Source organism: Mesoplodon densirostris, chromosome 2, assembly GCF_025265405.1.
Source record: "Mesoplodon densirostris isolate mMesDen1 chromosome 2, mMesDen1 primary haplotype, whole genome shotgun sequence".
Lineage (NCBI taxonomy): Eukaryota > Metazoa > Chordata > Mammalia > Artiodactyla > Ziphiidae > Mesoplodon > Mesoplodon densirostris.
The window spans coordinates 98931275-98953893 of NC_082662.1; the positions used below are offsets into that span (position 1 = coordinate 98931275).

The following is a 22619-nucleotide window of genomic DNA, read 5'->3' on the forward strand; positions in this document are numbered from 1 at the left end:
ATTTTATACTGGGACCACTTGACAATGCCCAGGGGAAGTAAGCCCTCAGACTCCTTCCTCTGGCTGGACTCTGTCTCTGGCCTTCCTTCCTCAAGTTTCTGAACATCCAGGCCTGCCCCACACCCTTTAAGCTCTGACTACTCCCAAACCTATGAAAGCAGGGATATGCCGACATGTCCATCATCACATTCCCAGGCCTAGCTCAGTGCCTGGCACATAGTAGCCACTTGGTGCACATTTATTAAATGAATGAATTATTCTCTAATGGCCTCATTCGATCACTATCAACTGGGTACCTATTATGTGCTGGGCACTTTCGATTTGGAGGTAAACATGGGACCAGCTTGGAGGAACTCTCAGTCCAGGGTGGGGGTGAAGTTTCAGTCTGATGATCCAGAAGATAACTATCAGCACCACCTGAAATACTTTTTGGAATAATGTGGAGAATGAATGAATGAAAGACAAACAACTTAGGGAGACCACAGAGAAAGGAGCCAAATTCAGTGAGACCACAGGAAAAGGAACCATCGATCTGCCTGAGGAGTCAAAGAAGGCTTTGCTGGTGAAGGACGTGGTGTGATTTCAGCCTTGAAGGGTGAGATGTTTGCCTTAAGGACAAGTGGGGAAAGGATAATTCTAAGCAGAGGAACCAGTATGAACAAGAGCATGCAGGTGTAAAATTACTTCTTGGGGCTGGAGCAAGTGACAAGAGATGCCCCTTCCAGACCTGGCTGTATATCATGTATTTCCCAGGGGCTGGGGTTGGGTGGAGTCACAGAGAGATTGAAACATTGAACCATAGTGAATTGAAGAAAGAGAGAGCTCCTGAATTTGGCATTATGATTAATAGGCTCCTCCTATTAGGCCTCATTTAGATTCATTCTCATGTAGAGACAAAATGTGATTAATCATCTTAGTAAATGCATTTCCAAAAGCATCAAGGGAAATCTAGGGCCCAGGTGCCAATCTCCTCAGGTCTGGAGGCTCAGAAGGGAGCATGGGTAACAGCCAGCATTTACATCACCTGCAGGTCAGGTGCTGGGAGAATCTCCTAGCACACAGCAGAGCCTCCCAGCTCCCTGTCACAGGACACAACTCATCCCCTTCTGGCCAGGTAGTTAGGCTCCCTGCCTCTACCCTGACACCAGAACAGGAGACAGAGGCTGGGCGGGCGGCTTGGGGGCTGCATAAGAAGGAGAGGGCTGCCTACAAACCTGCTGACTCGGGTTCCACAAGGTGCTGCAGGAAGCGCAGCGGGGGAGGCCCCAGTCTCCAATGTTTGCCCCTGCCCTCAGGCCATTTCCTGCTCAGATTTGGGAATTTTCAGGCCTAGAGGGAAAGTCCCTTGAAAGGAATATTAGAAAGAGAGAGAGAACACCGGATCCGCCTGGAGAGCGCGGAAGGAAAGGCAAGGCTCTGTCCAGAGCCGGCGCGCTGGAGGGAGGGAAGCGGTGAAGCCCGCGTTACTTTCTCGAAGGCTTCGGCGTTGAGCACAGCAAACAAGGCGACTGGAAGACGAGCGGAGAAGACCAGCCCGCGGGGTGGGGGCGGGGAGGCGGTTCAGTGGGCCTCTGGAGTTTGTGTGTCTGTGTCAGTGCGCGCGCGCGCGCGCGCGTGTGTGTGCCTGTGTATGTGTGTGTGTGTGTCTGGCGCCTGTCCAAGGTGATTTCCCATAAACCACATGCCTCACAAGTCCGCTTAAAAGGCTGTGCCGAGGAGCTGGCCAGTGGAGCCCGGCTCGGGGAAAGTGAAAGTTTTCCAGGGGGCTCTCTGCGCCGCCGCGGGTCCCTCCGCACTCCTGGGACAGCAGCGTGGCCCTCGGCCGGGGCGTGGACTCTGCAGCGGCCAGCGAGCGAGCGAACGAGAGAGCGAGGGCGGCCGACGCGCCCGGCCGGGACCCAGCTGCCCGTATGACCGCGCGGGGCGCCGCCGGGCGCTGCCCTCCCACGGTAAGCGACGGCCGTGGCGCGGGGCCCTGGCCGGGCTGGGGCGGGAGCTCGGCGGCGCGGCGCGGCCCGTGGGAGCCCGCTGCCCGGACGCGCCGACTGCCGAGGCTCTTCCGCCCCGGCAGCGGGCTCCGGTTTCCATCCCATCTTTGCGCACGGACTGCGCGAGGCCCCTCGCGCTCTGGCTGGGACCCGAGGCGGCCCTGCAGCTACTCTTGGGGCTGCGGCACTCCCTCGGGAAAGGGAAGGCTGCTCACCCCATTGCACGGAGAGGCACACTGAGCCACCCGCTGGCAAGAGAAAGGGGCTCGAAGCCAAGGGGCAGAGGCTGCGTCCCTGACTCTCTCCCTTCTGATCAGCCACCGCCAAGGGACGGAGTGGCTGTGCGCTGAGGGTGGTGCCTTCCCAGCGGGCATTCCTCATGGGCCATACACATGCTTCTAGGTCCTGCTGGGGAGTGGGCGCTTCTGGATGGGGAAAGTTCAGGGGCCATCCAGCTTATAGAATGCCAAAGCAAAAGGAAGGTACAGGGCAAGCCACTACTTGTTCCGGTTCACAGACAGAAGCCATTGGGCACTTGGGTGGCTGGATCAAGTATGTTTTGTGGGGGGCGGCGTCCCAGAGTTGCATGGGGCCAGCTCTGAATCTTCCTGCCAAACCTGGTTCAGTCCGTTGGGGAGATCCTGGGCTTCGTGGTGGTAGAGGAGGGTGGAAGGAAGGTTTGGGGTTGCAGAACTGTGGACAGGGGCAGCGGGCTGCTCAGGACTGCATGGGGACTGTCCTGCCCCAACTGTGGGGCAGCTCCTAGATGGCGCAGGGTGGCACCGTTAATGAACAGTAAGTGGTCTTCCAATGGGTTTGCTTCTGAGGAACCCTAGAGGAGAAACCCAGGGGGGAGAGAAGCAGAAAAATATTTGGAGGATAAGGGAGGGGGTTGCAGGTAGGGTAAGAGGGAAGAGCCCTTCCACGGGGGAGGAAGGGTCCAACTGAGAGAGAAGAGATGGGCTTAGGAGGAGAAATCAGGAAGGGTGAGGTGATAGGCAACAAGACAAACAGGGGCTGGAAGTGAGACCACGAGGAAAGAAGAGGAAAGGAAAGGTGGAAAGAAAGAGGCTGGTTTTAGACAGGGGCAGCCCAAGGGGCCACTCATGCTAAGATCTCTCCAGGGACCTTGTTGGTGGGGAAGATAGAACAAGATAGGAGGGCAGGTGAGGATGGATAGTTGGGCTGAGATGTCCCAGCATCTCTCTGAGACTGAAGCAAAGATTCCTTGTGGTTGCCCCAGAGGCCAAGGCTGGTGGGTGGGAGGAAGAAAGAAGGGGGGAGAAGAGCCGGCCCAGCCAGATGCAAGCTAGAGTGTTAACCCTTTGGTGCCTGTCCAGATCCTCCTCTGAGGCCAAATCAGGGCCCCAGGTGCAGGGTAGCCCCTTTGGCTACCTTCAAAGTCAGCCTCCCACATGGTGCCTGAAATAACTCCAAAAGCCAGGCAGCCCTTGGGGTTAAGCATTGCTCTCTCCTTGCTGTCCTTAAACATCAATATCTTGAAATGTGTGTGACAAGGCTGTCTTCCTGAGCATCCCCTTCCCCATAGGCCCTTTCCTCCATACCACTGACGCCTGGGGCTCAGAGCCTCAGGGGCAGCCAGCCTGGGGCAGAGACATACCTTCTGCATGGCCCAGTTTCCTCCCATGGAATTGCAGGTTCCTGAGGGCCTGGACAGCTATTCCCACCCAGAGCTACCTCCTCAACCAGGCAACAGAGCCCAATGTTTCCTCCATGACTGTTCTACCTCTTCCACAGTCTCCCTCCCCCAGGTCAGACCAGGACCCTCACCAGATCCCTGTGCTGAATGGCACTGGGCCATGTTGTGCCTCTTTCCTCCAGGCCTCTCCTTCCCTCTCTCTGCCATCAACGTCTCCCCATCTTTCAAGGCCTCACTGTGGCCCCTCCTCCCTGCAACCTCCCTGGAGCCCAGCCAGGGCCTCTCCTCCCTAGTAAGAGCTAACAAACATTTGGGCTTTTACTTACATGTAAATCAGCATGTTGTTGTGGGCTGTTTCATAGCCTCCAATGTGCTACTTGTTTGCAGTATTTGTCTCGTCATCTGAATTACTGAGGCAGAGCCCAGAGCCCAGAGCCCAGAGCCCAGAACCCAGGAAGGTGCCAGCCCGCACCCCACCCTGACAGCATTTCCCTGAATCTGCCAGGAGGCAATATCCAGCTTCGGAAAGAAAGCCCAAGGGTCTTTCTCTGCCTCTGGCTGGAGAAGGGGAGACCTAGAGCCAGGGAGAGGGCTAAGGGGACCTTGGCAAGAAGGAGGGAAGGGGAACAACAGGGTGTCAGGAGCCTGTCCCATCACTCTGGGGGTAAGCAGCTACCGGGCCAGGTGGGTGCTGAAAGAGGGGAGAGATCTCAGAAAACATTCTTGCAATGCTAAGAGCTGACTGGCTGGATGCAGAGCCTGATGGGGCTCCGATAGGCAGGTGCCAGCCAGGGATGGTCTAGAGCTAGCACTGCTGCCTCTGATTAATCGGTTGGGCTCTTTTTGACACACATACCCAGGGCTCCAAAGGTCTGTGGTGCGGGATAGGTTCCCAGTGAAACTGAGTTTGGGCCCCTGGTTTTTCCAGTAGCAGAGCCAGACCTGTGTGGAATCAGGTAGGAGGAAGGGCTGGGCCCAGGCAAATACCTCTGGCTCCAAGTCTGGAAGCCAGCCAGTGCAAGAACATGAACTTGAGAGGAGTGGGCAGCTCACAAGATGCCTGGCTCAGTGTGTGATATTGCAGACAGAATGGCGGGTAGATGCAAGTCCTGCATTCAAGGAGTTTCCTGTGTAATTGACATTTAGACTGGTAGGCATACCTCCCATGTCCTCATTAGAAGTTCAGTGTGTAGTAAGTCTTGGCCTGGGTTAATCTGGGAAGGCTTCTTGGAGGAGACGACATTTGGATTGTTAGCGAGGGAGAGCAAGGTTGTGCGTGGCTGCTAGGAAATCCTGAGTAAGGTGGGTTTGGAGAATGCTGCATTCTGGGATGAGAGGCAGATCTGTAGCATTGTGGATCTGAGGCCCCTGCTTTTCCACCCCCAGCAAGGCGTGGGGGGTCCTGGGGAGTGTGAGAGCTGGGGAGAAATGATGCCCTCTCTGTCACAGACATGGCTGGGCCGCCTGCTGCTGCTGGCCTGTCTCCTCGTGAGCAGGAGTACTACCGAGGAGGTGTCGGAGAACTGTAGCCACATGATTGGGAACGGACACCTGCAGTTCCTGCAGCAGCTGGTGAGTGTGTGGCCCAGCCTACCTTACCTTCTCCCCACTGGGGAAACGGAGGCAGGAGTCAGGGAGCAGGGCCAAAGAGAGTGGTTGTAGGCAGAGAAATACGGCTATGCAGGATGTGGCTCGTGGCTCCCACTAGCTCCACGGATGTTCTTCTCACTGACCTTCTAAAGGTCAATGCCTCTGAGCCCCCCTCAATCCTGAAGCCCTCTCCCACTCCCCTGCAGGCGGTGGACAGGGTAGACTTCTAGCTGGTTGCCTAGGTTAATGATTGCCTGGAATGTCAAACGTGGACTCTGAAAAAGGTTGTAAAGCCAGCTCTCCCTCGGTGGGATGCTTCCTCTGAGGAGCCAGCCCAGTCTGCCTGCTGTGTCCAGATGTTGCCTCTAGCTCCTGGACTCCCAGATGTGCCGCCAGCCTGGCACCAGGGCCTCAGCCAGATTTGGAAGGGAGGCTCCCGCCTAACTCCCAGCCGTTCCCCCTCACTTCCCTGGCTCTTGCCCGAGCCCTGGGGCTGGGATGGCCTGATCACCCAGGCCATGAAGGAGCCCGTGCCTCACGCTAATCATGCCAGCAGAGTCGTCAACAACTTCAAACATGGTTCAGCCAGGCAGAATCAGGTTGCTGTCATGGCTGCTGTCCTGCTCAGAAGAGAATTTACCATCCCTCTAGCCAGCCAGGCAGTGGGGAGCACCACAGGCTAAGGCCAGCTCCAGGGCCCTGAACTTGGAGCCCATAGGCTGGGCCTCCTGCCTCTATTACCCGCTACACTCTTCCTCCTGTATGTAACTGCTGCAGCAGTCCAAGGTAGACCAAGAGCCACCACATTCTCTGAGTCTTAGAACCACTGCTCTGAGGACCAGTGAGGGCTTTAAGGGCATCTAGCCTCAGTCTCTACAGATCCTGAATCCCCAGAGCTTGTCTAGCCTCTGCTTGAATTCCTTCCAGGACAGGGAGCTCACTACCTCCCGCAGGAGATTATGTCCTATATTAGATAGTTCTTCCTTATAACAAGCTGGCATCTGTGAGATTTCAGAGTGGGAGGTACAAGACAGAGACTTCTTGTTCTTCTATAACCCTCCCCTGGGCATGTGGAGGGCACAGGTCTTCCCCTAGCCTTGGCTCTGTCTTTCCAGGTGTGGTTGGGGGAGATGGATGAGGATCAAACCCTGATCCATCCAGAAACTCTAGTCCCCATTCTTAGGCAAGCTCAGTCGAGTGCAGACACCCTGCCACCACTGGCCTGCTCTCTTTTACAGATTGACAGTCAGATGGAGACCTCATGCCAAATTGCCTTCGAGTTTGTAGACCAGGAGCAGTTGGTGAGTTATGGCTGTTTACAAGGCCCATGTGCCAGCATGTATGAACTTCCCAGGGTGGGTGTGTGTGGGAGCATGAAGGCAGGAGAAGTCCTAGAGCTGGGCAGGGTACGGTGTTAAGGACCCCTGGTACTCAAGTCTGGGGTGCCAGGGTCCAGGGCTGAGCTGGGCAGGGCCCAGGGCTCAAGTCCCCTGCTGCTCCCTTCTGCTGGCCTGGCACATGTCAAGGTCTTACTATGTGCCAGGCACTTTTGATCCTGACTGTGTGGTTCACTCTTCTTGTTCATGAGAGGTTAAGGGAGAGAACATAGTGATTTGAACGCGGGCAGGCTGGCTCTAAGGCCTAAGGCAAACCAGTACTTCTTCTGGGTCAGATGTTTTGCTTAAGGATGTCACCTCCATCCAGCAGACAGACCAGCAACCAGGGAATCAGTCCAGCCCTTTCCCTCTTCCTCCTATCCCACACCCAACTGAGTGCTGCTGGTTCTACCTCCCAGCATCTCCGGCTTCTGGGGCCTCACCCCATCAGTTGCTTGGACGATTTCAAAAGCCTCCTAAATGGCCTTCCTGCATCCAGTGCACCCCTCACCCCACCACTAGTGGGGGAGCTCTCTGAACCACAGCCTGTTATCTTCACCGCCTCCCCCAAACCTGGAGACCCCTCACTCCAGGAGAAAGCCTAGGTTGTTTAGCCTGGGGTTTATAAGCTCCAGTCTCTATCACACGGCCCAACCCACTACCCCCATTCCCTGTTTCTTCCTGCCTCCAAGCCTTTGCACCAGCTCTTTCTGATGCCCGTAATGCCTTTCCAGCTGCTCCCACCCCAGCCTTTATTCCACGTCTGTTCTTCTTTGTGCCTCCTAGAAAATCGCCATCGTGCCCAGAATTTGCTCCTATCTCTGAGCTTCTGCACACCTGACCCATACACATTTCTTTTTTTTTTTTTTTTTGCGGTACGCGGGCCTCTCACTGTTGTGGCCTCTCCCGTTGCGGAGCACAGGCTCCGGACGCACAGGCTCGGCGGCCATGGCTCACGGGCCCAGCCGCTCCGCGGCATGTGGGATCTTCCCGCACCGGGGCACGAACCCGTGTCCCCTGCATCGGCAGGCGGACTCTCAGCCACTGCGCCACCAGGGAAGCCCCACATTTCTATTAGAACTGGAGACCACCTCATGGTCCAAGGAGTAACCTCGGCGTTCCACTCACTCACTCACTCACACCTTACCAAGCATTTACTACTAGGAACCTATTGCACCAGGTGCTAGGAATACAGAGCTAAAAGCAGAGTCTTCATTGAGGCACCCACCATCTCTTTAGGGAGACAAAACACTGAGGTCATTCTTTGGACCCCGAGGTAGTCTCCAGTATCCCCATGGCCTGGAGGATTAGAAGGAGCCATATGGTAAAGGGCTTTGTGTGAAAGCAAGCCAAAAGAGGGTCAAAGACAGAAAAACGGAAGTTCCCCAGAACCCGCCCTACCTATACACCTTCATCCTGATTAAAGCCTCATCTTTCAGAAATCTGAGGATCTCTCTGGTCAGAATCCACATTTCCTTCCCTCTACCACAATCCCCAGCAGCGCCAGATCCCAACAAGGGAGAATGAAAGCCAGCTGAGGGCAGCGTTCTCCTTCTTACTGGAGGGGGTGGCCCCTCTCCTCAGGAGTAAGGGTAGGGCAGGCTGCAGCCCTCCATCTGCCTGGGATGAGGGCATCCAGCACAGAGCTTGGGCTCCCAAGTGGCATCAGCCAGGTCGTCAACTCCAGGTTCTACTTTTCAGAACGACCCCGTGTGCTACCTTAAGAAGGCATTTCTCCTGGTGCAAGACATAATGGAGGACACCATGCGCTTCAAAGACAACACCCCCAATGCCATTGTCATTGTCCGGCTCCAGGAACTCTCTCTGAGGCTGAGGAGCTGCTTCACCAGGGACTATGAAGAGCAGGACAAGGTAGGAGGGCCCTGGAGCCAGGAGCACTGAGTGGGGGAGGGCAGAGGGCAGCTGCGGTGGTACCATCCCTACCCAGAGGCACAGAGGCACTCACTGGCCTCACCCATGTCATTGCTCACTTGCTCTCTCACTCACGTATTCATCCCATAAACCTTTGCCGAGGACTCACCATGCAGGAGGCACAGTGCTAAGCCTTGACGATGTCTTCATGAGCAAGAACTACATGGTTCCCACCCTCTTGGAGCTTATAGTTAAGTGAGGTTGGCAGCCGTTAAAGAAACAATGACACAAGTAAATAGAATTTTAACCCATGAGGACCATTCATTCATTCAACAAATAGTTAATGAGTGCTTATTGCATACCAGGTATTGTTCTAGGCTCTGGGATACAGCTGTGATCAAACAAAATTGCCCACATTCATGGAGGTTACATGTAGGGGTGGTGAGACAGTTAACGAAATGCGTAAGTAAAGTGTCAATAAGTGCATTGCAGAAAGAAAACCAGAGAGGGAAGACCTGAAGCAGGCAGGTGAGGGAGTGAGCCAGGAAGGTGAAGTACGTGGGGCTCCGGGAGAGAGAAACAGGACTTGGATTTAAAAGGCAGTGGGACATGCCACGGAGCAGCTGGGCCCGTGAGCCATGGCCGCTGAGCCTGCGCGTCCGGAGCCTGTGCTCCACAGCGGGAGAGGCCACAACAGTGAGAGGCCTGCGTACCGCAAAAAAAAAAAAAAAAAAAAAAAAAAAAAAAAGGCAGTGGGAAAGAAGAGACAGGGAAGGCTTCTGAGTAAGAAAATATTCACTTGAGGTCCAAAGATGAGTAAGAGGAAGAAATAGGCTGGTCAGAGCATTCCAGAACAGAGAACGCTGGGCACAAAGCCCTAGGTGAGCAGGAAAGTGCACATTCAGGGCCCCCAGGTGTGGGCAGCACGGCCAAGGCAGGGGAGTGAAAGGGAGAGAGCCAGGGAGGTGGGAGCCAGATCATCTGGGGTCTTAAAAATGGGGGGTTTTGTCTAAAGAGCGAGGGACCTAGTCTAACTTGCGCTGGGAGACCATTTTGGCTGCTTTGCGGGCAATGGTATGTAGGGAGCAGGGATGGAGGCTGGGCGGCCAGCAGGAGGTGCAAGTCCAGGCGGCTTGGACTAGGGTTGTGCAGTGAAGGTGAGGCAAGGGGACACATTCCTGAGTTTAGAGAAAGAACCCGAGCACTTGGTAGTGCAGCGGCCGTAAGTGTTGAGGGAAGGGAAGAGTCGTGATGGTTTTGTCTCCAGCACGTGGAGTTGCCGTGATGCTGAAATGGGGCAGAGCAGGCTTGGGGAAGGGCAGGAGTTCAGGTTGGGGTACATTACACTTGAGATGTTCGTGAAATGGCCGAGTGGAGATGTCAAGCAGGCCGCTCGACGTATGGGTCTTGAGTTTGGCTGGTGATAGACAGATGTAAGTGGTGTTGGTCTGTAGGTCATCGGTGAAGCCAGGGGACTGTATAACACTGCCCACTGTGAGAAGAGAAACAGGCCCAGGAAACCCAGCATTTATTTAGAAGTCAGGCACCGGAGGGGGCCTGGCAAGGAGGCTGAGGAGCAGTCTAAGGGGTGGGAGGGAACCCAGGAGAGTGTGGGATCCCTGAGCACATGAAAAAGAGCATTTCAAGATGGGAAGAGTAGTCAACTTTATCAAACGGGGTTTGAGAAGCCAAGCAAGAGAAGGGCTGAAAAGTGTCCAGTGGATTTGGCAACGTGGAGGTCGCTGTTGGAGGCAGGTGCCAGATCAGTGAACAGAAAGTGAGGAAGTAGAGGCGGCACTGTGGAAGAACCTGGCTCCAAAGAACCGCAGAAAAAGAGAGGTAGCTGGAGTGAGTGTGGGTTGGAGGGAGGGAAGACTTTTAAATAAGAGAGGTATTAGATCTGTGGTTTTCCAATGTTGAGGTTCATAAGAATCACCCGGGAGCTTGTTTAAAATGCAGATTCCCAGTACTTCCCTGGTGGTCCAGTGGTTAAGACTCCGCGCTTCCACTTCAGGCAGTGTGGGTTTGATCCCTGGTTGGGGAACTAAGATCCCGCATGCTGCGTGGCCAAAAAATAAAAATAAATAAAAAGGAAGTCTTCATTTTAAAAAATGCAGGTTCCAAAAAAAACACCTTCCTTTTAAATAAAAACTCAAAAAACATTTTTTAGTTAAAAAAATTTTTAATGCAGATTCCCAGTATGCACCCCTAGAAAGTCCGATTCACTGGGTCTGTGGGTGGGCCTCGGAATCTGCATTTTAGCAAGCCGCCTACCCTGCACACTGTATGGGATGCCGGGGGCAGGGGGACAGACTCCAGGAGCGGGGAGCCAGTGAAGCTGGAGGAGCTGGTCTCCTGAGGAGCCGGCAGGGGAGGGATTCAGAGCTCGGGAGGCAAGAAGGCACAGACTCTGTTGAGACAGGTAGGCATCGGGACCTTCTGTCCTTGTTTTCTCTATGAAGTAGGAGGTGAGGTTTGAAGGACAGAGATTTTATAAGAAAGATGAGAAGAAGCCAGCTTACCTGTTCCTTACAATTGCCCTGGGTGGGAGGCAGGCAGGGATTGTTGTTTTGACTTTACAAATGAGGAGATGAACCCAAGCTGGAAAGTTCATTTGGCCATCGTTGCTGAGCTGGTGAGTGATGCAGCCAAGTCCGGGTCTTCCCATTCCCACGTTCATTCTCTCCTTTATCTGGTAAACATCTACTAAGGACCTACTATGCACAGCCCCTGGGCATCCAGTGATGCCTTCAAGGACTTCAGCACCTAGTAAAGCCCGTAGTTCTTCCCCAGGCAGGTCAGTTTAAGGAAGGACTTGGGACTCATCGGCAGGTGGGCCATAGATGTGATGAAGCCCTGGGCACAGTGTCTGGGGTGAGAGTAGGGGTGGGCCCAGGACTGAGCCCTGAGGAGTGCCAGCCTATGGAAGTCAGGTGGAGGGGGGAAGCCTGGTAAGGAGACTGAGACGGAGCAGCTCAAGGGGTGGGAGGAAAACCAGGAGTGTGTGAAGCTTCTCAGAGCTCCAGTGGGTGTGGGGAGCCTGGGTCCCACGAGCAGAAGAGAAAAGAGCAGCTCAGCAGACATAGCTGGGGCAGCCTTGGCTCTCCTTCCAAGATACACCAGTGCCAGAGAAGGACCCACGGCCCCACGGCCTCCTCCAGGCCATTCTCCTCACCACACAGGATGATCTCTCTGAAAGACTGGAGTCTTATGCTCCACTCACCTCCCCAACATCCCCTCAGTTCTCTCTGCTCTACGGATAAGGTTAATGGTTCTTTTTTTAAAAAATAAATTTATTTATTTTATTTATTTATTGTTTCTGGCTGCGTCGGGTCTTTGTTGCTGTGCGCGGGCTTTCTCTGGTTGTGGCGAGTGGGGGCTAATCTTCGTTGCGGTGCACGGGCTTCTCATCCTGGTGGCTTCTCTTCTTGCAGAGCACGGGCTCTAGGCACATGGGCTTCAGTAGTTGTGGCTCGCAGGCTCTAGAGCGCAGGCTCAGTAGCTGTGGCGCACGGGCTTAGTTGTTCCACGGCATGTGGGATCTTCCTGGGCCAGGGATCGAACCCATGTTCCCTGCACTGGCAGGTGGATTCTCAACCACTGCACCACCAGGGAAGCCCAGGTTAATGGTTCTTGGCATGGCCAACAAGGCCCTGCAGGACCTGGTCCTTGCTGACCTCTCTCAGCTGCATCTCTTGTCACTTTCCTCCTAGATGGCTGTGCTATAGCCACTGTAGCTTTCTTTTTCATCTTTTAACATTTCAGGCTCTTTCCTGTGTCAAGACCTTTGCACAGTCTATTCTCACCACCTGGACAGCTCTCTCCAACCCCACCTCCTTTCCTGGTTAACTCTTGCTCATCTTCTGGTCAGTTCCTTGGGGACTCCCCCAGGCCCTCATTTAGTTCCCCTTGTTATACACTCTCAGATCATTCTTCTTATTTTTTTATTTTTATTTTTTTTTTTGCGGTATGCGGGCCTCTCACCGCTGTGGCCTCTCCTGTTGCGGAGCACAGGCTCCAGACACGCAGGCTCAGCGGCCATGGCTCACGGGCCCAGCCGCTCCGCGGCACGTGGGATCTTCCCCGGACTGGGGCACGAACCCGTGTCCCCTGCATCGGCAGGCGGACTCTCAACCACTGTGCCACCAGGGAAGCCCAGATCATTCTTCTTAGGACTCACCACACTTGTAACAATATGTTTAATAACGGTGCCCTGTTGGACTCAATGTCCAAATCGGCCAGGGACCACCTCTCTCTTGTTCACTGAGTGATTTCCAGGTAGTTACCAGATGCCTGGCACATTAATATGTGTTAAATGGAGCCATGAATAAATGATAAATTTCACCAACTCAGGACATAGGGGTTCTGCAAACCAGGGTAGAGGGGAGGGAGAAAACAAGAGAAAAATAAGACAGATGTGAGAAAGGCCAAGGGAGTTTGACAAACATGCTAGAGACATGGGACCAATGCTCATCCTCATCAAGGGGGGCTCTCCTCTCCTTCCAGGCCTGTGTCCGAACTTTCTATGAGACGCCTCTCCAGTTGCTGGAGAAGATTAAGAATGTCTTTAATGAAACAAAGAATCTCCTTAAAAAGGACTGGAACATTTTCAGCAAGAACTGCAACAATAGCTTTGCTAAATGCTCCAGCCAAGGTGAGCACAGAAGGGGCCAGCAAGTGTGGGGTTGGGGAAGGGCATGTGGAACAGAGCTGCATTGGGAGGTGACGCATGGGGCTAGAGGGACCCCTGGGAGGCAGCCTCGTTGCTACTCGTGCTCCTGTGTGTGTAGACGTGCTTGTTTTGTGTACATATGTGGCTTCATGTACCTCTGGGTGGTCCTAGGCACATGCCTTTTCTGACATGTGTGTGCATGCACACCTACATATGTCTGCATGTTGAGGCATCAAGAAGGATCATGCTGGTGGCTGTGAGATCAGGGAGTGGAAAAGGGGGCCCCCTCAGAGAGCCCTGTAGGCATGGAGGCTTTCCCACCGGCTCTGCAGGCTGGCTGAACGTATGGGGGGTACCGTGGAGAGAGCAGAGGCTCCATCGGGGATTCAGGGCCCTTGCTCCGGGAGCCCTGCTGCGAATCACCAGGATACCCTGGCTCCAGAAGTCCCCAGGATGCCTTGAGTGTCCCCTCAAGGGACAAGGCTGGATTTGAAGTCTGAGCATCATTCAAACTCTCCCAGTGCTGGCCCAGCTGCACACATGTCTACCCTGCGTTGTCCTCGTCTCTGCGTCCTGTGCCACGTGTGCCCACCTACATTCAACCTTGCTCCCCGAGGCAGGGGCTGAGGCCCTGCGACCTGCCAATGGCCAAGTCCAGTCTCGTTGCTTCAATCCCAAGGCCTCAAGCCTTGGCCACATTCCAGCCCCAGCCTGTTCCCGCCTGTGGCCGTGACTGTTTAGCACCTTGCTGTGCATGAAACCACCTTGCTGCTTTCCAACCAACAGTGTCTTTGGGGCTTGAGGGTGTCTTGTGTCAGTCCTGGAGGCCACTACTCAACCTCCTGGCTGGCTGTTGTCACCCCTGGCTTGGCGTCTGGCCAGCTGGAACTCCAGAAAGGGCTGTTCTCTGGTCTTGCCTGACCCCAACCCCCAATCTGTGTGTCTAAACCCCACTTTTTGCTCTTTCCTGCAGTTTGCACCTTCCCTGTCTAAGGCCTGTGTCATGAGCATTGGCCCCAGTCCTGTCCTCTCCTCAGCCCCAGGGCTGAGTTAGGGCATGAGGGGACCCCCAGACCCACATACCCCTCTCCATCCCTCTGGGAAAGCTGTGCTGGAGGCTGGTGACTCTATCTCCTCCCCGTCCTTCTCTCTCCCTCTCTCTGTGGTTCTTTCAGATGTGGTGACCAAGCCTGATTGCAACTGCCTGTACCCCAAAGCCACCCCTAGCAGTGACCTGGCCTCTGTCTCCCCTCAGCAGCCCCTCGCCCCCTCCATGGCCCCTATGGCTGGCTTGACCTGGGCTGACTCTGAGGGGACAAAGGGCAGCTCCCTCTTGCCCAGAGAGCAGGCCCTTCGCACAGTGGACCCGGGCAGTGCCAAGCAGCGACTACCCAGGAGCACCTGCCAGAGCTTTGAGTCACCAGAGACCCTGGGCGTCGAGGGCCGCCCCACTGGAGGTTCACCTCAGCCCCAGCCCTCTGTCGGAGCTCCTGTCACTGGGATGGAGGACACTCTTGACTCTGTGCTGGGCACTGACTTGGCCCTGGAAGAGGCCTCCGGAGAGGCTAGTGAGGGTCTTATGCCCCAAGGGGCAGAGCTTGCCTCCCGCACGTTGTGGGGAGGCAGCGTCCAGGCAGAGACCGCCAGGACCAGCCGTCTCCTGTCAGCATCTTCACCACTCTCTGGGTCAGGAAAGGGCTGGCAGCCTGCGGATGTAACTAGCACACCACTGCCCATGGTGGGCCCCGTGAGACCCACCGAGGCCTGGAGTCACACACCTGAGAATGCAGACCATTCATCGGCCTCGCCCAGAGACCAGCAGGAGCCAGGCTCTGCCGGGCCCCCAGCACTGCGCCCACACGGCCTCAGCAGTCCCTCTGCCCCCTCTTCTCAGCCAAGGCTTCCCAGAAGCCATTCCCGGGGCAACGTGCTGCCCCTTGGGGAGCTGGAAGGCAAGAGGAGCACCAGAGACCGGAGGAGCACCACAGAGCTGGAAGGAGGACAAGCAAGTGAGGGGGCGGCCAAGCCCCCAGCCCGTTTTAACTCCGTTCCTTTGACTGACGCAGGCCATGAGAGGCAACACAAGGAACCCTCCGACCCCCAGCTCCCCGGCTTTGTCTTCCGCCTGCTCGTGCCCAGCGTCATCCTGGTCCTGCTGGCTGTCGGCGGCCTCCTGTTCTACAGGCGGAGGCGGCGGGTAAGAAGAGCCTGATGCGGGAGAGGAGGGCTCCGCGTGGGGGCAGGGCACAGCCTGGCTGGAGGAGCAGGTCGGAGGATGACTTGGGCTCAGACTGGGTTCTTCAGGCGCTGAGAGACAGGAGGCTGACTGAGCACAGAGGATGGGAGGTTGAAATGGAGGGCTTCTTCAAGAACAGGGAAGGCTCAGGCTGCAAGATGAACCAGTAGGGCCTGGGGCAGAAGAGTAGGAGACGCTGTGCTTGGACTAAAGCAGGATGAGAACCCAGATGGGAGGGGAGATGGAGGAGGAAAGTGATGCGTGTGAGGTCAGGCCAGGGCATTCCCTGGGAGCTCTGCAGAGCTGGGGTATGAGGATAGGGGAGGCCTCTGGAAGCCCCCTGGCCCTCTGGCTGATCCCGAATGGGGAGGCTTGGTAACTCTCTCATAGAGTCCCTGAGCAGCCCTGCCTGAGGATGGGGCCACGGCGTCCCCACGCACCCTCAGCTCCTCAGTGAGCCTGCTCCTTTCTGTCCCCAGAGCCATCGAGAGCCTCAGACAGTGGATTCTCCCATGGAGCAATCAGAGGGCAGGTGAGAGGTTTTTTTGGGGGGGGCGGGGCTCTGATAGGCATGGGGGGCCTGTCTTGGCATCTATTTCCCATCTAGATTTGGAAGAGACGTTCTCCCGCTTGCTGTAAGGCTCAGAACAGGATTCCGGGGTGGGTGGGGAGAAGGAAGGGTGTCTCTTCTTTCCTAGCTATCTGGGACTTTTCCTAGTTTCTTCTTAGGGTTAGGCAGTTCTGGGTCTTCTAAATCTGAGAGGACTGGAACACGTGTGTGCGGGCTTGGGGGGCAAACTTAGGGGATCCCCTCACTCCCTGGCCTCTGCTAAAGTCTTATGCCAGCCTATGCTCTGCCCACAGCCCCCTGACCCAGGATGAGGACAGACAGGTGGAACTGCCAGTGTAGAGGGAATTCTAAGGTAAGACTCTGATCTGGATCTCTCGCCACCCCTTAAAATTAGTTACACCCAAATCTTCCAGTCACCCTAACTTGTTTGTGGTACCACCAACTCCCCTGAGGCACCCACACTTGACTCCCTTCTCTCTCTCTCCTACTCCCTTTTCCATCTATCGCCAGGTCTGGCCAGCCCTCTTCTCCCTGAGTCCTCAGGCCTCCCACTGCCCCTTCATTCCCTCCACCCCATTTGAGGCCAGGCACTGTTAATTCTGTGTCGGGCTATTATTTTTGGACTGGGCTTCTACTTTTGCTGCCACCTTCCATCCCAGAGCAACCAAATTGTTCTTTAGAGTCTTGGGGAATTTCAGCAGCTCTGCATCACCAACCACTTCAAACCGAACATTCTCAGCTTGGCACCCAAGCTCCTCCAGCAGCTGCCCCTAACACGCACCTCTTGCCAGCTTCCTCTCTGTCTGCACCCTGATTTGACCCTTCTTCCCAACCAAGATCATTTCTACTTCCCTGCTTTTAGATGCAAGGAGCCATAGAGGCTTAGTCTTAGAAGGGCTCTCAGAGGTCATTTGGCCTAGTGTCTCTGCATCCCAGATGGGGAGTCAGCCAGCTTCTGGTCACACACTCTCAGTCACAGGCAAGCTCCCTGCCCTCTCCCAATAGCACTGTAGGGAAGTCCTTCCTCACTAGAGGCATAACTGGCTTCCCTGCCTCCTCCCCATCCTCCCTCATGAGAGCCCTCCAATATTTAAAGTCAGTTATCCATGTCCCCTTTAAGAATTCTCTAAGTTAAGTGTGGCCAAGTCCCTCAAACATTCCTTATATGATATGGTTTTCAGACCCCTCACCATCCTGTTCGCCCTCCTTTGGACACACTCGTTTGTCAATGTCCCTCTGAAAATGTGGCGCCCAGCCCTGGACACAGTGCTCCAGATGTTGTCTGACCAGCTCAGAGTACAGTGGGACTGTTACCTTCCTTGATCTGGACAGTGTTCTTCTATTCGTACAGATTAAGATTGCATTTGTGTTTGTTTGTTTTTTTAACAGCCACATCATTCTGTTGTCATATGTTGAGCTTGTGGTCTATTAAAACCCCTAGTTCCATTTTTCATAAACCTCTGTCAAGCTGGACTCTATCCTGTACTTGGAGAATTTAATTTTTTTACCAACGTGCAGGAATTTATATTCATCCTTGTTAAAACCACCTTGTGGGCTCAGGCCTATCATCCGAGCCTACTGAAATTGTTTTAAATCCTAATTCTGTCTTCATAGCCCTCCCAGTTGTGTCTCCTGCACATAGATGAGTGCCTTCTGTTGTCCTCGCCCATGTTTTTGATAAACATGTGACTCTTATCACTCCTCACCCTGGGCTCCCCGATTCCAGGCAGCCCACGGCCCTCCTCCCTTCCTTCCCCTCAGACCACAATCAGGCTGCAGGAATCAGCCCTTCCTGATGGTCTCCATCCCCCTCTGGCTGCTCTTTTAGCTCCCACTCCTCTGCTCTTTTGTATTTGGTTAATACTATATCGATTTGCACGTACTTGGATGTTGTTTGTTTTTATACATTTTAAAATCTTACTTGATGCATATGTGTACATTCCATACCCCTAAGAAGTCTGTAAGCCCCTCGAGGGCAGGGACTGTGTCTTCTACTTTTTTTGCATTTCTTTTTCTATCCTGAGTCCTAAACAGAGAGGGCTTCTTCATACTTGCTAAGAACTCAGTAAATGCTGACTGATTGGCTTCAGGGCTGACTGGCCGATTGGCCCTGGCTGGCTGTCTCTAACTGTCCAGCCTTCTGGCTGACCAGTTAACCAGCTAACTAATTGACTCTGACTGGCTGACCAGCTGGCTGGGTGACTCTGACCAGTTACTAGCTAGTAACTGCCTAACTGGCTAGTCGATTGGTGAGCTGATTGGCTAACTGACTGGCTGGCTGCTTGCCTAAGTTGCGGATTGGCAGGCTGGCTGACTAGCTGGAGTGAACCCATTCAAGTTTCCAGTCACATCCCGTGCCAAATGCAAGCCAGCACTTCAGGGCCTTCTCATGGTAGAGTGACAGGTCTGGGCCACTCCTAGCGAGATAGGGGATCTGCTAAATGCTGAAAACCAGGGGAGCCTATTTAGAAAACAGCAAGAAGTAACACATCTGGAATCCTGGGGTCACCTTGTTGGTAGGGTGAATGAAGATGGGTCAGATGGGACAGTAGCAGGGCTGCGAGAATGACGCATACGCCGTCAGGACCGGCAAGCAGAGGATGGACCAAGGTCCCTGGGGACTTCACGGCTCAATGCTGTACCACCCTCTGACTGGTCGCCTGCCTCCCCCCTTGGTCTTGGCACTCTGTCTACCTAATCTCAGGCCCTCCCAAGCTTTCCTCTTCCTCCCCTTAAAATTTCACTTAGAGAGGAACCCAGGGCAGGGGCCACATCCAGACCTCCACTTGGATCCAGCCCTAAAGTGGTCTCCAGGCCAGGCAGCAGGAGCCTCAGGGAGACTCAGGACCAGCTTCAAGACTTACTGCTGCTCTAGTGAGAGAAATGACAGGAGGAAACACAGAGGCAGAGGTCTGAGAGAGGGACCCTCAGAAAGGAAACGTGGACACCAGACCCTCCACTCCAAGGAACCAAGACATAGGGGCAATGGGCTGGAGGTTGCCCTTTTTGTTCTTCTTCCTTCCTGGCCCCAGCACGGCCTGTGGCCTGGCTGTACCCAGCATGGCTCATGTCCAGTTTATGGTCCTCCCTTCTTCCCCTTCCAGAACATGGGAATGGGCTGGGAGCCAGAAGCTGTGGTCCTATCTTTCCTCCTTACCCATCACGGGTTTTGCTAGTAGGGCCCATGGACAGTCAGGGAGGGAAGCTCCACACTGGGTCCAAAGTCAAACTGTTGGATGGAGTCCAGGGGATTTCTGCTCTGGGAACAAAGCGTTCTGAGGACAAGGATGGGGGAGGGCTTGGAGAGAGCAGGGCCCTGACTCTTACGGATGATGCAGGGAGGCAAGTCCCTTGGTCCATCCGGCAGGAGGCTGGCTTGCTTAGGGGTTAGTATGCCAAATGGCAGGGTGGGAGTTTCCTTGTCCGGAACTACCTCCAGTTCTTCCCCTTCAGATACCTCTGCCCTGCTGTCCTGAATATCATGTGTGATGACCCTCTGTGATGAGTGCTGAGGAGGTGGGAATGAGCAATTCCTCTTCTTTGCTAGAGTTAGCAGGATTCACTCTTGATTTTTTTAGACCAAGGACAGTGAGATGGTCTTTCCTGAGGAGGGGTCTAAGGACATGCAAGTGCCCCCTTCCCTCCCTGTCAGACCCCTCTACTTGAGCAATGCCCCCTACCCCAGCCCTGCTGAGACCTCTACCAGGCCCTGTTACCTCCCGCTATGGTCCCTGGTTCCCCAGGAGGAGGTAGGAGGTGAGGCCAGTCTGCCCAGTGGCTTGGGCTGCTGCCAGAGAAAGCTGCCCGGTCCCTTGTGGTGTCTGGGGTGGCTGGGAAGGCGAGGGAAAGCATGGGGGGAGTCCTGTCTGCAGCACCACCAGCGGCCCACAGGAATGCTCTACCTCGCCTCCCCATGTCCTCAGCGACTCCTTCCTTCACTCCCACCCGGCTGACCAGCCTTTCTTTCTCTCCCCTACAGCTGGGCGCGCAGGACAGTCTCTCCATGCGAGGAGACATTATGGGGACATCCACCACCACCCCTCCCCAGCCATTCTCCTGGGAATGTGGCCTGCCCACCGTGAGAGCCCCTGGACTCAGGAGAGCAGGACTGGACCAGAGCAGCGAGGCTGGGGCCCTCAGCCCTCGACCCTCAGACTCTGGACTGACTAAGAGAGGCCTGGAGGATGCCCCCCACGCTGCTGATATTTATCGGGGGCCCTGGAGGCTCCCATCCGCTTGAGGAAGGCTGGGAAGCCCGGCTGAGGACCCTCTGCCCCCCAGGGGCTGTGCCCTCCTCCCATTCCCCTCCAAGCCAACACCTGGGCCAGGGACCCAGAGGCCCGTGGGACATAGGAGTGCAGGGTGGGTGCTGAGGAATGGAAGAGCCCTTGTGCCAGAGGACCCGCCTGGTGCCAAGGGATCCCAACACCGACAAGCAGGGACTCGTCTCCAGAGAGAGAGAAGCATGAGATTCGCAGGGCAGGACAGCGTCACTGGATTTCCCGTATAGGTGTGTAGCCCAAAAGACGGGAAGAGAAGGCTTCTGGGCCTGCTGGTCTGCACTGACAGCCCAGAGCGGGTCTGCACCCTCCACTTGCCTAACTGCCCTCTGCTGGTGGCCAGGCGGAGAGGGGATGCCAACCCTACCCTCAGGACCTGCCTGGCTTGGCTCGTGATGCCAAGGGCAAGACCAAGCTCTGGCCTCGGCCCCAGCGTCCCCCCAGCCCTGCCAGAGCTTCTCCAGGAGGCCGCGCAGAGGCTCTCCTCATGAAGGAAGCCATTGCACTGTGAATACTGAACCTGCCTGCTGAACAGCCTGCCCCATCCGTCCCAGAGAGCAAACACCTATCCGTCCTCCCACCCCTCCAGCCTCTCCCCAGCTTCCTGCACTGAGTGCCCGAGCCGGCCTTGCCCGTCGACTGAGGGAGCCCCTGAGCCCCGACCTTCTGCTGACCCGGCTCTGAATCCCTGGGGTGGATTAGGGTGGGAGAACTGCCCGGGCCACCAGCCAGAGCTGGTCTTCAGGCTGCGTTGTTCGCCCAGGTTTCTGCATCTTGCACTTTGACATTCCCGAGAGGGAAGTGACTAGGGGGAGGGAGAAAAGGAGGGCAGGGACAGACACAGAGAGAGGCTGCAAGGTGAGCTCTGATGGAAAATAGGTCTCTGAGGTTCAGGGCATGCCCCTGAGGTGGGGGAAGGGGTCTGCACCCCTGACCCCCCAGCCTGCGCTCTTGCCCTGTACTAGGCCCCTGCCCCAACCACAGCCCCAAGGCTGCTGCTGGCTGGCACCTGGGGTGAGTGGTTGTCCCCGGTAGGAGCCCCGGAGGCAGTGACACCCTCCAGCTCTCATCCCACCCCTCGCTAGCACCATCTCTCTCACCAGGCAAGCCAGAGTGGGAGAGGGACTTGGAGAATCCAGGCATCTGCTTTCAAGTCTGCCTGAGGGCCTCAGCTTCCTGGGTCAGCCCATGGCTGTGGCTCTGAGAGTTGGGCAGCAGGTGACAGGGCTGTTGATTACCTTCGGTCCCTTTGTGCTACTGTGTCCCTCCTCTCCTGCCGCCCTGGGTCCTCCACTGAGAGACCCTGCCCTACTTGGCTACTGGACTGGGGCCTAGGAGCTTCCCTTCCTGCCCTTAAAAGTGAGGGTCCGCTGGTCCCTGCCTCCCCTGCCCTGTTGCTGTCAGCTGAGGGAAGGGCAGTGGAGAACTTTCCCCTTTGGGTCTCTTTTCCTAGTCACAGACTCTATATTTGATACTAAAAATATATATATTTAAAAGTGGAAGGAAAAAAACCCCACAGAAAAAGCATTCCTCCCTCACTCCCCACCCCTTAAACGTATGGTATTTTAAAGGTCAAGAAAGCAAGTCCAATCCATCACAGAAACTCTTTGTGGGCTCTTGGTGACACAGGAGTGGGAGGGGCCCCAGAGCCCCCTCTGGGTGGCTCCCCAGCTACCTGAACAGGAACCCTTCTTTTCTCTGAGAAAGCCGAGAGGGAACATTGGCTCACACACTGTGAGATTTTGTTTTTATACTTGGAAGTGGTGAATTATTTTCTATGAAGTCATTTAAATATCTATTTAAAAAATAGGAAGCTGCTTATATATTTAATAATAAAAGAAGTGCACAAGCTGCCATGTCTGAGTCACGGGAAAAGTTGCTTTTGGTGTGTGAATGGCAAAAATGGAGTCGGAGGGGTGACCAATAGCTGCTGGGTGAGACCCAGCTCAGCATTTTTCAAGGTTCGTGGGGAAGGAGGGTTCTCTCCAACTTCCAGTCTTGTTACCAAAACCTCCTGCGTTATCGCTGTCCCAAACACATTCATCTGCATAATAGGAAAACAGACGGAAACCAGCCAAACGTCAGGCCTGCCCACCAGCCCCTACCCCAGCCCAGCCTAGCCCAGCATGGCTGGTTGAGCTCTGTCCAAGGGCCCGAGGGGCCTGTAAGGGGCCTGTAAGGATGAGGTTCCTTGACCACTGACCCCTGCTGTCCAGGTCCTAGCAGGCTCTGAGGTGAATGAGCACTGTCTCTGGACTGGGAATTAGGCGAGGCTGGCAGAGGGAGAGCCAGCAAGCTCTGTGAGTGGCTTTAAGCCCTGATCTTCCTTCTGGGAGTGGAGAGGAGACCAAGGATGCAGACTTCCAGGGGCAGA

The 22619-nt window shown here is 55.2% G+C and overlaps 1 protein-coding gene across 3 annotated transcripts; it reads left to right on the forward strand.

Moving 5' to 3' along the window:
* The first annotated feature begins 1551 nt into the window (after positions 1-1551).
* CSF1 (colony stimulating factor 1) lies at positions 1552-22108 on the forward strand. 3 transcript variants are annotated; one of them, XM_060090227.1, is made up of 9 exons: positions 1552-1949; positions 5098-5220; positions 6477-6539; positions 8316-8486; positions 12993-13140; positions 15225-15355; positions 15874-15926; positions 16259-16317; positions 19945-22108. In XM_060090227.1, the coding sequence occupies exons 1-8, from the start codon at positions 1911-1913 to the stop codon at positions 16302-16304; spliced, it is 774 nt and encodes a 257-aa protein (XP_059946210.1). In that variant the 5' UTR covers positions 1552-1910; the 3' UTR covers positions 16305-16317; positions 19945-22108. The 3 variants fall into 3 exon arrangements, with proteins under 3 accessions (XP_059946210.1, XP_059946209.1, XP_059946208.1); XM_060090226.1 differs by lacking the exon at positions 19945-22108 and adding an exon at positions 17147-17860 and having other exon boundaries at positions 1557-1949; positions 14334-15355; XM_060090225.1 differs by having other exon boundaries at positions 1559-1949; positions 14334-15355.
* The last annotated feature ends 511 nt before the right edge of the window (positions 22109-22619 follow it).